The sequence below is a fragment of the Dicentrarchus labrax genome, unplaced genomic scaffold, assembly GCF_905237075.1.
Source record: "Dicentrarchus labrax unplaced genomic scaffold, dlabrax2021, whole genome shotgun sequence".
NCBI classification, from domain to species: Eukaryota; Metazoa; Chordata; class Actinopteri; family Moronidae; genus Dicentrarchus; species Dicentrarchus labrax.
In genome coordinates this window covers 16,007,998-16,021,387 of record NW_026136720.1, presented here as the reverse complement: position 1 = coordinate 16,021,387, position 13,390 = coordinate 16,007,998, and the positions used below count along the sequence as shown (strand labels likewise).

Genomic DNA, 13,390 nt, shown 5'->3' with positions numbered 1-13,390 from the left:
TTAATTCATTTTGTTTAAGACACTTTTTTTTAATGTATATTAGTTATTATGAAGTGTAACGCTACATGGTATTTCTAGTCCTGATACATTGTGACTGCCTTAGAAAAAAAGGCGACACTGAACTTAAATTCATAGTTCATGTTGTGGTATTTTGCTGCACACACGTGGTTTTTCCCTGAACTCATGCTGACAGGCACAATACGTAAACTTTCCGCCCCTGCTTCAGTAAATGTGACCGACATGATCTGGATTGCTTGGCGCCCTTTGTTGGTGTATCAGTCCCTATCCTAAACAGATAAAGCTGCACACTAATATCAACCACCAAACTCTTTAATGCATTAGTAGATGAAGTAATACACTCCAATACAACACTTAATAGTTTATGGAATTATTTGTAGGTAAAAAAAAAGAATAAAAGTGCATAAAAACAAAGTTTCTAACTTAAAATCTGATAAACGAGTCTTATCGAAACAGTTTAAGTTAGTTTTCGACGTATCTTTAGAGTTGTACAGGATTTACGCGTCCGTGCCTGCGAGACAAACATCGGGGCAAAAATGACTATGATGTTATTGCTCTCAGAACGTCGCACAGCTTTGACGTCACGCCGGGGTCCTCCATGAACGCATGTCTCCACGTGAGAGTATCAACAGCATGATGGCTGAAATGTAAATGCATCCCTCGAGCTGTTGGAGTTTGTGAAGACTTCAAAAAAACCTGAACAACAAAGAGAAGTAACAGAAGGTAACAATATGTTTGTTCTTCCTTTTCTTCGCGTTGTGGCAGATTTTATATCTTTTTTTATTTCATTTAATTTGTGTGTGTGTGTGTGTGTGTGTGTGTGTGTGTGTGTTCTCTCAGTAAACAGGACGACCATGGCAACAGTCCGTAAGAAGGTAGACAACCGGATTCGTGTCCAGATAGAGAATGGAGTCGCTCTGCGGCATCGGACCATGTTCGTGGTGGTGGGAGATCGTGGAAGAGATCAGGTGAAGTCTCCTCATTAGCAGTGGGCTTGTTTCAGGATCCATCTTCTCCGTGTAACTGTCTGTCTCTTTGTATTCTGGCCTCACACCAATAAACCCCACACCTGTCTCTGATCCAGGTTGTCATTCTGCATCACATGCTGTCTAAAGCCAGCGTCAGAGCACGACCCTCTGTACTCTGGTGCTACAAAAAAGACCTTGGGTTTAGCAGGTGAGTGTGACCTCCCCTTCCGAGATTCAGCTGTTTGCCATTTATTGTGTCAAAAGGGAGATTATAATTTGTGTGAAATGTCTGAAACAGCAACCGGAAGAAGCGCATGAGACAGCTACAGAAGAAGATAAAAACTGGCACTCTGAATCTGAACCAGGATGACCCGTTTGAACTCTTCGTCGCTGCGACCAACATCCGCTACTGTTACTACAACGAGACACACAAGATCCTGGGAAACACCTTCGGCATGTGCGTCCTGCAGGTAAGTCACTCCAGTAAAGGTTGGGAACCACTGCACAGACTACAATGAAGTTGATGTAGCCAATACATTGGACTCTTTTGTTTTGTGTCCCGCAGGATTTTGAAGCCATCACTCCCAATCTCTTAGCCAGAACTATTGAGACTGTAGAAGGAGGGGGTATAGTGGTGCTGCTGCTGAGGACAATGAACTCTCTCAAGCAGCTGTACACTATGACTATGGTAAGTGTATAACCTGTTCAATCTCTGCACGTGTCAGACTGTTTGCTCGTCAGATGATTTGGGGATCATTGTGGCTTGTTTTCATCCAGGACGTGCACTCTCGATACCGGACTGAGGCTCATCAGGATGTGGTGGGAAGGTTCAATGAGAGGTAAGTGCTCCTCCGGCTTTCATGAGCGTTTTCAGGCAACGGGATGATAGTTTTAACAGTGTTATTTGTTTTGTTTCACTGTTTCTAGGTTCATTCTGTCGCTTGCGTCCTGCAAAAACTGCGTCGTTATTGATGACCAACTCAACATACTGCCAGTCTCCAGCCACATGGCAAACATCAAACCCATTCCTCCAAAGACTCAGGTGACTATATTATATATTCTCTCCAACAATCGGTTGTCTGCAGTTTTTAAACTCCACCTCTTAGTAGCGGTTCAGGTCTCTTGGGAACATCGACTGAGGTAGTACTACAAAAAGTACCAGGTACTATCCACAACCGACTTGTACCATGCAGTAAAAATTAGGCATTTGTGTGCTTGTTTTTAATAATACCTTGTCTGTCTCTTTTATTCTTATTCTTTTCTCCTTTCTGAATTTCCTGATGTTCTTTGTGACTCCTGTTTTGAAAAGTGCTATATAAATCAAGTTTTTCTTCCTTGTTGGCTATACGCCACCTCATTTCTGACCAGTTGTCTCCTCCCCTTAGGAGGACGGTTTGTCTCCACGAGAGCAGGAGCTGAAGGATCTGAAGGAGTCCCTTCAGGACACTCAGCCTGTGGGTGTGTTGGTGGATTCCTGCAGGACAATGGATCAGGTCAGGATCAGGACCTCTCACTAAACAGCCCCTTTACACATTTATAGAAGTTTAACTTCATAGATTTTTGTGATTTCAAGTCGGAAGCAATTTGAAGTGCAAGTATCACTACACTGTTCCTGAGAAGTTACACCTCCAATAATCCCATTTTGTGAGTCTTAATAAACGTAACTTTAAAGGTTTTGTATTGTCGTCTAGGCAAAAGGAGTGCTGAAGTTCATTGAGGCAATCTCAGAGAAGACCCTGAGGAGCACCGTGGCTCTGACTGCTGCCCGTGGTCGAGGCAAGTCTGCAGCACTGGGGCTGGCTGTCGCTGGAGCTGTGGCTTTTGGGTACAGATTATTATTTTATAATGTCACACAGATGTATCTATTTTGTCTGTTGTGTTGTCTTATTGCTAATTATTGACTTTCTTTACAGCTACTCCAATATTTTTGTAACCTCACCGAGCCCGGACAACCTCCACACCATGTTTGAATTCATCTTCAAAGGCTTTGATTCTCTGCAGTATCAGGTAGGCTGCCCAAGACTCTTCTCTGTATCAGTGACAGTATGTTCACGCTGTGAGCTCATACCCCTTCATATCCCCCTGTATTTGTAGGAGCACCTTGACTATGAAATCATCCAGTCTTTGAATCCAGAGTTCAACAAAGCTGTGGTGCGGGTTAACATCTTTAAAGAGCATCGGCAGACAATTCAGGTAAAGACCAGGCCACTTTTCTTATTTTTCTATTTTTATAATGCTAAGTAAACATGTCTGATCCTTCCTGTTAATATGACCAACAGTACATCCACCCAGGCGACGCAGTGAAGCTGGGCCAGGCTGAACTGCTGGTCATTGATGAAGCTGCAGCAATCCCTCTTCCTCTGGTTAAGAAACTGCTCGGGCCTTATCTGGTTTTCATGGCCTCCACCATCAACGGGTCAGTAATGGGGCTGGATGATATTTACGTAATCTGTATGTATGTATGTAATGTAATACCATGTTACATTTGTGTGAATAACGTCACACACAAGGGAATGTTCAGAATGTATTTTTAATGATACAGATTCGACCAGTTAAGTAGAAGCAATAATGAATATTCTTTAAACAATTCTTTTCATTATTAGTCTGTAAAAATGGTCAGAGATTAGTAAAAACCCAAGTTTACATATTGAAATTGCTTGTTTTGTATATTGTTTGTACAGATATTTAGTTTAGTAAAAAGTCTAAGAAAGTCAAAAATGACTTTGGTGATCAATCAGTTATTGAAAAGGTATTATTCTGTCGATTGATCAATCACTTTGTCATTTCAGCTCTAGTGATTTGCATTTCTGACCCTCGTTTTCCTTCGTCTCTGCAGGTATGAAGGCACTGGGCGCTCTCTTTCCCTCAAACTGATTCAGCAGTTGAGGCAGCAGAGTGTGGACAGTCAGCAGAGCATGTCAGCAGAGAACAGAACCGCCAACACAGTGAGGCTAGCAGCAGGTAAATACCTTCTTTCTTTCTTTTTTTTTTACTGTGTTTGTTCAGCGTGTCTCGATCATCTGCCTGACTGCTGCTTACCGGTCTCCCTGCACAGCTCGCTCTCTCCATGAAGTTACTCTTCACGAGTCCATTCGGTACGCTCCAGGAGACGCTGTGGAAAAGTGGCTGAATGATCTTCTCTGTCTGGACTGTCTGAACATTCCCAGGCTCATCTCTGGCTGCCCGCTTCCACAGACTTGTGACCTGTATCCTTGATGTACTTTAAATTAGTTATGTTCTTACAGTATGTCATATAAGCAGTGTAGTATTAAGATGGTGTAAACAATGGTACTTGGTAAACTGGAAGTGTTTTTGTTGGTAATATTTAGAGGACGGCTGCAACTAAAGATTATTTTAATAATTGATCAACCTGCTGATTATTTTCTTGATTAACCGTTCCCATGGTGACATCTTCAGATTGCTTGTTTTGGCAAATCAATCAAATAAGAACAAAGAAAAGCAATGGTAATGTGAATGGTTTGAGATTTTGCTCAAAAGCCAACTTAAATAATTAATTCATTATCACCTGTTGGTTAATGGTAACCACTTGGTATTTAAAAAACATAGCAGTGCGGCTACATCGACTCAAAACCAGAGATCCAAAACCAGTTTGATTAAAAAGGAAACAGTACTTCAGAGATTTATAAAAACCCCAAAAGTATTTGTCTGGCACACACCTGCAGACCGTTTTTCCTCAGCCTCCGCTGTCCAGATATTATGTGAACAGAGACACACTGTTCTGTTACCACAAGGCCTCTGAGGCCTTCCTGCAGAGGTTGATGGCCCTCTACGTGGCATCACATTACAAGGTGATATTAGTTTGTATTGACATACCTCAAGGAGTATAATATCCTACACAGAGCATTGTGTCATTGTTGCATTTATTTGCTCACTCAATGTTTTCTTTTGGATCCAGAATTCACCAAACGACCTGCAGATGTTGTCCGATGCTCCGGCCCATCACCTCTTCTGCCTGTTGCCTCCTGTTCCTCCCACACAGAACTCACTACCTGAGGTCCTCGCAGTGGTGCAGGTAAGACGAGATATTAGATTCTGTGTTTTAATTGAGCATGAGAGTGATAGTCGCTCCATGCACGCAAAGCAAAGGGCTGTGGTAAGAGGCTTTTTGCAAATCAGTACCAACTTCCACCAAATCAGCCATTCCTTTATTTACTGCCCAACAGTTTGTTGTAGCCTCCTTGTATGCTTTTTTTCTGTCCAGGTTTATTGACTTGACTTACGGTATTTGTTCTTCATTATGTAAATGTATTCCTCTTTGTCCCCTCAGGTGTGTCTGGAGGGAGAAATATCTCGGCAGTCCATCCTAAACAGTCTGTCCAGGGGAAAGAAAGCCTCTGGTGACCTCATTCCCTGGACGGTGTCAGAACAGGTACACACTGATCAAAAAGCTTTTGGGTGAAATCCTTACAGCTCACGTTTTCACAGTGCAAACATGAATCCTCTCCTCTGTTCTATCTAGTTCCAAGACCCAGAGTTTGGCAGCCTTTCTGGAGGCAGAGTGGTGCGAATAGCTGTCAATCCAGACTACCAAGGGGTGAGAACTCGCAAAGGCCTCAGTCTGTTTTTTTAATTAATCGTGATGCACTGTGTGTAACTGGTTTCCAACCTGTCCATCAGATGGGCTACGGCTCCAGAGCTCTCCAGCTGTTGCAGATGTACTATGAGGGCAAGTTTCCCACCATGGATGAGAGCACGCGCTCAAATCACAATGAGATCACCTCTGTCAGCAGTGAGGTAATACAATTAAAGACAGAAAATTTACTCAGCTGTATTTGAAAGACATAAATTCCTGTGTAACTAGAGTAAAAATGCAATTTAGAGATTATATTAGGCAGATTAAACACACACACTGTCTCTTGTTATCCAGGCTGTCAGCCTGCTGGAGGAGGTGATCACTCCACGGAAGGAGCTCCCGCCTCTGCTGCTGAAGCTCAGTGAGAGGAGAGCAGAGAGACTGGACTATCTAGGAGTTTCCTATGGCCTTACTGCACAGCTGCTCAAGTGAGTTTCCTTGAAAAGGAAGAAGGGGAAGCAGGATGTCATATTTTTGCACATATTAAAAAGTATTTTTGCAACCTGACAGGTTCTGGAAGAAAGCAGGTTATACTCCAGTCTACTTAAGACAAACCCCTGTAAGTATAAAATAAATTCAACCTTTTTTGTAAGTTTGTGTACATTGTGCGGTTGTCACATGCTGTAATTGTTGGTGTGTCTGTGTGGTTGTTTTTAGAATGACCTGACAGGAGAGCACTCTTGTGTGATGCTGAAGGAGCTGAATACAGATGAAGCCCCAGAGCAGAGCCAGTGGCTGTCTGCCTTCTGGAAAGGTGAAACTTCCACAACTTTTCCTGAACTCTGGAGATCTGGTTGGTTTGTTTATTAAATTTTTTTTAATAACAGTTTTTTGTTTTTCTCAGATTTCCGCCGGCGCTTCCTGTCTCTCCTCTCCTACCAGTTTGGCAGCTTCCACCCGAGCCTGGCACTCAGCATCCTGCAGAATAAGAAGTCCAAGGAGGAGACGAGCAGTAAGACTCTCCTGCTAACTAACATAGTCAGATTTCCTCTGCGTCTCACAGACCTGATCTGACTTGTCTTTGACCTCCACAGCTCTCAGTAGCTCTGAGCTGGCAGCCCTCTTCAGCCCTTACGACCTCAAACGTCTGGAGTTGTATTCGAGGAGCATGGTAGACTACCACCTCATCATGGACCTGATCCCGACAGTGGCACGCATCTTCTTCCTCAAGCAGCTCGGCAACGTCTCCCTCTCAGCTGCGCAGTGTGTACGTTTCCCCGTCGGTTGCGATCTCAGCTGTTTCTTGCTGTTAATTCAGTTTTATTGGTATAAATGTTGACTGTCCATGTTCTTTCTAGGCGTTACTGCTGGGTGTCGGGTTACAGCACAAGTCAGTGGAACAGCTAGAAAAGGAAATTGAGCTTCCAAGCTCGCAGCTCATGGGCCTCTTCAACCGTCTGATCCGGAAATTTGTTCAAGTAAGTCATAACCCACTGAAAGACATGACATGAAGAAGATGCCACAAACCCTACCTTTTAAAGCTATTACTATTCTACTGCAACAACATTAATACTTCCGATTGTTCTGGCCTTTACTATCCTAGGTCTTCACCAACATCCAAGAAAAAGCTATTGAGGCAGAGATGGTGGACACTAAAGACGTTTCCATGGAGCCGACTGTCAGAAGCCTTAATGATGATCTGGTATGTGGTTAACGATTGATCTATCGGAAAAAATGCAAAACATTTGCTGGCTTCAGCTTCTCTTGAGGATTTTTTGCTGTTCTTTTATCATTGTACATTAAATATTTTTGGATTTTGAGTTGTTTCAGTACAAAAAAGAATCTGAGGATGTCCCCTTGGTCCCTGGGGACGTTAATGGGCGTTAACAATTGGAGTGCAATAACAATCAACACATTAATCATTAATGAACAAATTTGTTAGTTGTATTCCTTCAACTTATTACATTTTATTTGTATAGCGCCAAATCATAACGCGTTATCTCAGGATACTTTTCAAATAGAGCAAGTCTAGACCGGTACTCCTTTTTATAAAATTAGATTGAAATTGAATTAGTTTGAGGAAAAAAAGTTTAAAAATGAATCTGTTACTTACAGAATGAAGCAGCAAAGGAGTTTGAGGAGAAACACAAGCAGGACGTAGAGAAAGTGAAAGAAATGGACCTGGATGAGTGAGTATGAGGTTGGGTTGGGGGCGGGCTGGGCTGGGTCATTATTTGTGTGTAGCATTTTGGAATTAAAAAAATGTAAAAATGATACGATGATTTCCTTTTTGTATTTACAGGTACAAGATCCGTGGACATGATGAGGAATGGGACCAGGTGTTGAAGAAAGCAGGGAACACAGCGATTGTCAGCATCAAAAGGTGCAGTGACATCCAGGATCTTTGACAATGGTGTTTGGTTGTCGTGGAAACATGTTTGTAACCATGTCTTACTTTCAACAGTGACAAGAAGAGGAAGTTGGATGGGGGGAACGCCGTAGCAAGTAATGGGGCTTCCCAGCACGGGAAACTAAAGAAGAAGGAAATGCAACAGGGCAAATTCAAGAAGAACAAGGACAAACATGGCAAATTTGGAAAGAAGGTGTGACCGTAAACTGCGGCGCATGGACAGGACAGTGTGTGTGGGCAGCAGCATCAACATCATCTACTGAACTTTGGATATCTCGGACAGACTTGTAGATACTGAAGAGCGCCCAAAAGACTGTTTAGACTTTTTTTTTTATTATTCTGCTACCCAATTATACCGATGTTTCTACATTGTCATTACAAGTTTGTTGCTTTGAGTCATGTTAAGTGCAACACCGCACAGATAGTGTATATCAGCAGAAAATAACACACTTACTCGTACTAAATGGGTATTCCTTTACTATTGAGTATTTCAAACATTTTCACAGTATTTTTTAAGAGTTCCCTTTTTAGTTGAGGTCATGATTTCTACAAAGACTTGTAAAAAGGTTAACAGAGATGTTTTTAAAACTGAAATGTGAGGTATATTGGTTTTAAGTTCCACTGAACAGGTCACTTGAACACCTGAGGCTGTAGATCAACCCACTTCTGCCGGAGCTGCTGTTTCACAGTGTCTGGTGCGAAGATACAGTCTATGGCCTGCTGGGAGAGCTTCCATACAGCTTCACGACTGAGACCAAACGTGGAAGCTGCCAGCTGATATTCTTTAGACAAGTCTGTGCAGAAGACTCCCTTATCATCAGTCTGTAATGTGACAAAGAATAAAAATTCATGGTGAACTTTGATTTACTCACCATTAACTGTCATCTTAGGTTCTATATAAATGATTTTAAAAAGGGAACTACCAATTTTACACATCAATGTCATCATGAGGAGTATTACTTGAGACAAAAAAATTGACAGGAAACTTCATAGTTTTAGTTATAAACTTAGAGTATTGGCATTAAACAAGCAGTGAGAGACATCAATTTTGACTTTTTTTAATATCACTTTGAAGCCAAGAAACGCAATACTAATTGTTGGGTACTCCTCTAATAAAGCAAACCAATTATCTGATTATATATTGAACCTAAATACTTTTGAATCCTGCCCAAATTGTGTCCGTAACACCAAGTATCAAAAACAAATGTTTGGTTAAATTCTCAGTCTAGTTAGTTGTGTTCTGTTAAATATTTAACTAATTAAATCAGGAATTGAGGCACAGTTTCTGTGACTATTTGTAAAAAGAAAAACATTTAATAAGTTTGGCTAAATTGGTTTTAAGCAAAAAACATGTTTCATATATATCAAAGTAAGGAACCAATAAAGTTTCATTTTTGCATCAGTATTGAAACTTAAATATTTTAAATTTTACACAGCCCCAATTTTAAAAGGGGGAAAAAAAGTATTTGTGCAAAGAGAGGAAACTTACACAAATCACACTTGGATGTCCCAGCTGGTACCAGTATTCAAAATGATGTTTGGAGTATGACGGTACAGTTTGTCCTTTGACATTTGATGTCAGACATAGCTCTACAAGAAAAAGAAGGTTGAGAAATCAAAAAACAAATCACTTCAGTGTGCACAGAAGATAAAATAATTTCATCTCAGTCTTACCCAGCGGTATGTTGTTCTTCACTACTTTGTCAACAAGACTTTGAGATCCACCCACTTCCGGATGCAAGAAGGTGCCGTGACCGATCCTGTCTGGAGGAAGATTCAACAGCAAATCTGACTCCTCCAGCTGTGACCGTACCTGCAACAGTTATTGTTGTAATGTCAGAGCACTCACAGATAACAGAAAACAAATAACATTAAAAATGTTGAGGTCATACTTCTGAGAGGTGCAGTGACAACTTCAGCCCACAGTTCTTGGCCCTCTGTAGAGCAGGAAGTAGGTCTTTGCCGTGGCCAACCTTAAAATGAAAACCACATTAATTAACAGGAAAGACTGACAAAATCCAGCATCTGTGATGAAGAACACACATTTTTGCCTTAAAATATTCTAGATAGTTTTGATATAATTAGCTGAAGTCTGAAGGCATAAACAGTACTGGACCATTCAAAAACACATAATGAATTTGTGCCACTCAGACTGACAAATAATTACATTTGAAGAACAGTGTGAACAAGTGTAAAACAGCAAGCACACAAGAGAGACCCTGTTAAGATCAGTTTATAATTGAGCTCCACCACACTGCTGGGATACGTCACAGAACCTCCACTAATTCCACCACAGCCGCATAACTTTATGGAAAGATCACACTTTAGATAAGAGACAATGCTTTTGATGTGTTTTACTATAAGAAAACTGAGTGTACACTTTACTAGAGTACCAAAAGTAAAAGTAATCATGCTGCGTAGGCTGTGATCTGTAAGAAGTATGTCAACAAGGGATTTAACGATATATTGCCAGACTGTTAAATTGCCATACAAATATGTAAAGATTCAAATTGGTGAGACGAAAAATTAATCGTGACATTAAAAAAGGTACAAAGAGTTCAGTTTCACTTTTACAAAGAAAGGGAAATATACATTGTTTATGGAAGTTTATACACTACCTTGGAAATGAAAATGTATTCTGTAATTTCATAAAGAAAATATATTTTGTCTGAGAAATAAATTAATCTTTTTCGGTCATAATTTGTCTTCAATCTAATTTTTTTTCCAAAACTTATTGCGCAACTTTGCATTAGTTTTAATTTATTTTTATTTTCAGAATCAGAATCAGGAAGGAGTTTGCCTTGGTTTTCAATCCAGTTCAGGTTCAATTAGTTTCCAGAGTGGGTTTGCTTGTTTCAGTTCAGCTTTTATTGTTTAAGAATGTTTAGTTTTTATTAGTTTCAGTGTTACTTTTTTAGAATTGAATCCAATCGTTAGTTGAGTTTATCGTTACATCTCTAACTTTAACGTTACCACTCATCTAGCTAGTGCCTATCTAGTGGGTGTTTTAACTCTAATGAGGCATAATACTTGGAATAAAATTGTAATTTTCTTTTCTACAAGTCCCACATGGCTGACTGACCGTTGGATCTCCACTGAGGTCGAGTCCCACCACCAAACCACCAGAAGACAGCATGAACTCCTCAGCCAGCTTCACCGTCTCCATTGCTACTTCAGTCCCATTCCTGCGGTCAATCGCCACCAGAAACCTTCACAACAAATGGACTCGTTTAGAAGCACAAACACTGCTGTGGGCCGCACTCGAGTTAATGGATCATCACAGTAAAACACTTTGTAATATCTTTGGTGGTTTTATCACACACACTGAAATAACTCAGCTTACCGGACATCAATGTCCTCTCCCTCGTTTTTACACTGTTGGATGGCTTTGATGATAGTTTCTACATATCCTTTCTTTGACAACCCTAGGACAAAAGATAATAAACCTGTAAGCCTAATAATAATAATAATAGACCTTTTTCCCAGCCATTTTGACATGAAATAGTAACAGGTGTTACCAGTGATACTAATTAACTTTAATTACCATCACTGGTATCACCTGTGATTCCCCTACTATTTCATGCCTCCTGTGAAAGAGCACTAGTTGGTTATCATGCCATCAATGTGTGTATGTTAGGCTCCAAGTCGACATCCACACCTGTGTTTTTCTCCTCCCTTGGGGTACTTCTCAGTTCTAAATATTTGACACCATCAGCAGCAAACTCCTTGATAACATCTGTAGCCACCTGGAAAGAAACAAAGATCTGTGACTGATATCCTGGGCAATAAAAATGAGAGAAACAACTCAACCAACAGCCAATCCTCACCATCAGGATATCCTCCTCGGTGTCCACCAGCTGATGGATGACCTTGAACACCTGAAAACACCTGCGGACAAGCGCGCCATGTTGTTTTAATGCTGATCCGTTTAACAAAAGACCCCCCCCCCCCACCTGAATACAGTGAACACACACATATACATATATATATATATATACACACACACACATATATATATACACAAATACATATATATACATACATACATATATATACATACATATATATATACATACATATATATATATATATATATATATATATACATATATATCATACATACATATATATATATATATACACATACATACATACATATATATATATATATACATACATATATATACATATATATATATACATATATATATACATACATATATACATATATATATATACATACATATATACATACTATATATATACATACATATATACATATATATATATATATATATATATATATATATGTATATATATATATATATATATATATATATATATGTATATATATATATACACATAAACAACATCTACTCCCACTGTTACACCCACTCGTCCAGTGTCCTCCGCTGGCCTTTGCCGATAGCAGTCATGCTGTGTTCAATGTTGAGATGCGGTTTTCGGACGATGAGTTTCTCGATGGTTTGGGAGCTGACGGATCCGTTGAGGTGAGCGTGAAGCTCCTGGTGACAGCCAAAAAATGCTGACGTTAGCATGAGCTCGCTGACACACATATGTTACCGACATTTGACTTGGCTAATTGTCTTTAAAGCTCTCACAGAGTAGATGTTTTTGTCTCTTTTAAAGTGTTTCTTAGTAACACGTTTGTGACTTACCACTTTTGGCAGCTCCCGATAAAAGACATCAGCTTCATTTTCCATCACAGAGGCAAACAAAAGCCCGGGTAAAGTTAGTCTGCGAGCCCCGAGTTGTTAGCTGTCACATAACGCTGACAACCGCCTTTGTTTTCAGGCTACATTTTCCTGTAGCACCACCAAGTGCAACAGAGAAATAAGCCCCCGATCCTCACAAAGGTTCCGCTATCTCCGCCGTACTAAAAGCTGTCCAAATTCTTCCTTCATAAATTAAAACTTTATTATTTGTTAATCATTATTTATTTATTGATTTATTAATGTGTGTGTTCTTTATGTGGATTATTCTAACGTATTCTCTATCAGCAGATTACATAAATTAATACCTTAAATGCCAGACTTTTCCCTTTCTCCAAAGACATTGTTTTTGGTCCTTTCTTACATGATAAAGACAATACATTATTTTTTTATTATTATTATGGCTGCATACATACATACAAACATATATCTTATCCTCCTTCAAGGTCCATTGTGGAGGATTTAGTGACATCTAGAGGTGTAGTTGCAGATTGCAACTCCCTCTCTTTTGACTGTACTGTTTTTGCTTTTATTATGCTTTTATGCTTTTATTCTTTTATTTTATTTGTTCAGAAGTGACATATTGCATGGTGTGCAGAAAGCTTTACTATTAGTGTGGACACATTAAGGCTTCAATTAGCAAAGATTTAGCCAGGTGGAGCGGTTGTCATCCTACAAATATTTTAGAGGAAAAAATGCTTTTTTTTCACTTTGCTACATCTAATTG

The 13,390-nt window shown here is 39.9% G+C and overlaps 2 protein-coding genes across 3 annotated transcripts; one reads left to right on the top strand and one right to left on the bottom strand.

Annotated features, from left to right (window-relative positions):
• Nucleotides 1-608: 608 nt before the first annotated feature.
• Nucleotides 609-8,793, top strand: nat10 (N-acetyltransferase 10). Of its 2 annotated transcripts, none has more exons than XM_051383084.1 (29): nt 609-741; nt 859-986; nt 1,103-1,194; nt 1,285-1,456; nt 1,552-1,674; nt 1,764-1,825; nt 1,914-2,028; nt 2,372-2,479; nt 2,678-2,811; nt 2,900-2,993; nt 3,081-3,179; nt 3,266-3,402; nt 3,823-3,947; nt 4,042-4,192; nt 4,699-4,795; nt 4,903-5,019; nt 5,275-5,376; nt 5,467-5,541; nt 5,625-5,741; nt 5,875-6,008; nt 6,091-6,139; nt 6,238-6,334; nt 6,425-6,532; nt 6,615-6,787; nt 6,879-6,998; nt 7,124-7,222; nt 7,636-7,709; nt 7,823-7,903; nt 7,985-8,793. In XM_051383084.1, the coding sequence occupies exons 2-29, from the start codon at nt 873-875 to the stop codon at nt 8,127-8,129; spliced, it is 3,114 nt and encodes a 1,037-aa protein (XP_051239044.1). In that variant the 5' UTR covers nt 609-741; nt 859-872; the 3' UTR covers nt 8,130-8,793. The 2 variants fall into 2 exon arrangements, with proteins under 2 accessions (XP_051239044.1, XP_051239045.1); XM_051383085.1 differs by having other exon boundaries at nt 614-741; nt 866-986.
• On the bottom strand, nt 8,391-12,778 carry adal (adenosine deaminase-like). Its single transcript, XM_051383100.1, has 10 exons — nt 12,610-12,778; nt 12,326-12,456; nt 11,758-11,818; nt 11,589-11,676; nt 11,274-11,355; nt 11,013-11,139; nt 9,823-9,903; nt 9,605-9,743; nt 9,420-9,520; nt 8,391-8,752 (listed from the first exon to the last, which is right to left on the bottom strand). Exons 1-10 carry the CDS (start codon nt 12,652-12,654, stop codon nt 8,561-8,563), a joined length of 1,047 nt encoding a protein of 348 aa, XP_051239060.1. The 5' UTR covers nt 12,655-12,778; the 3' UTR covers nt 8,391-8,560.
• Between the last annotated feature and the right edge of the window lie 612 nt (nt 12,779-13,390).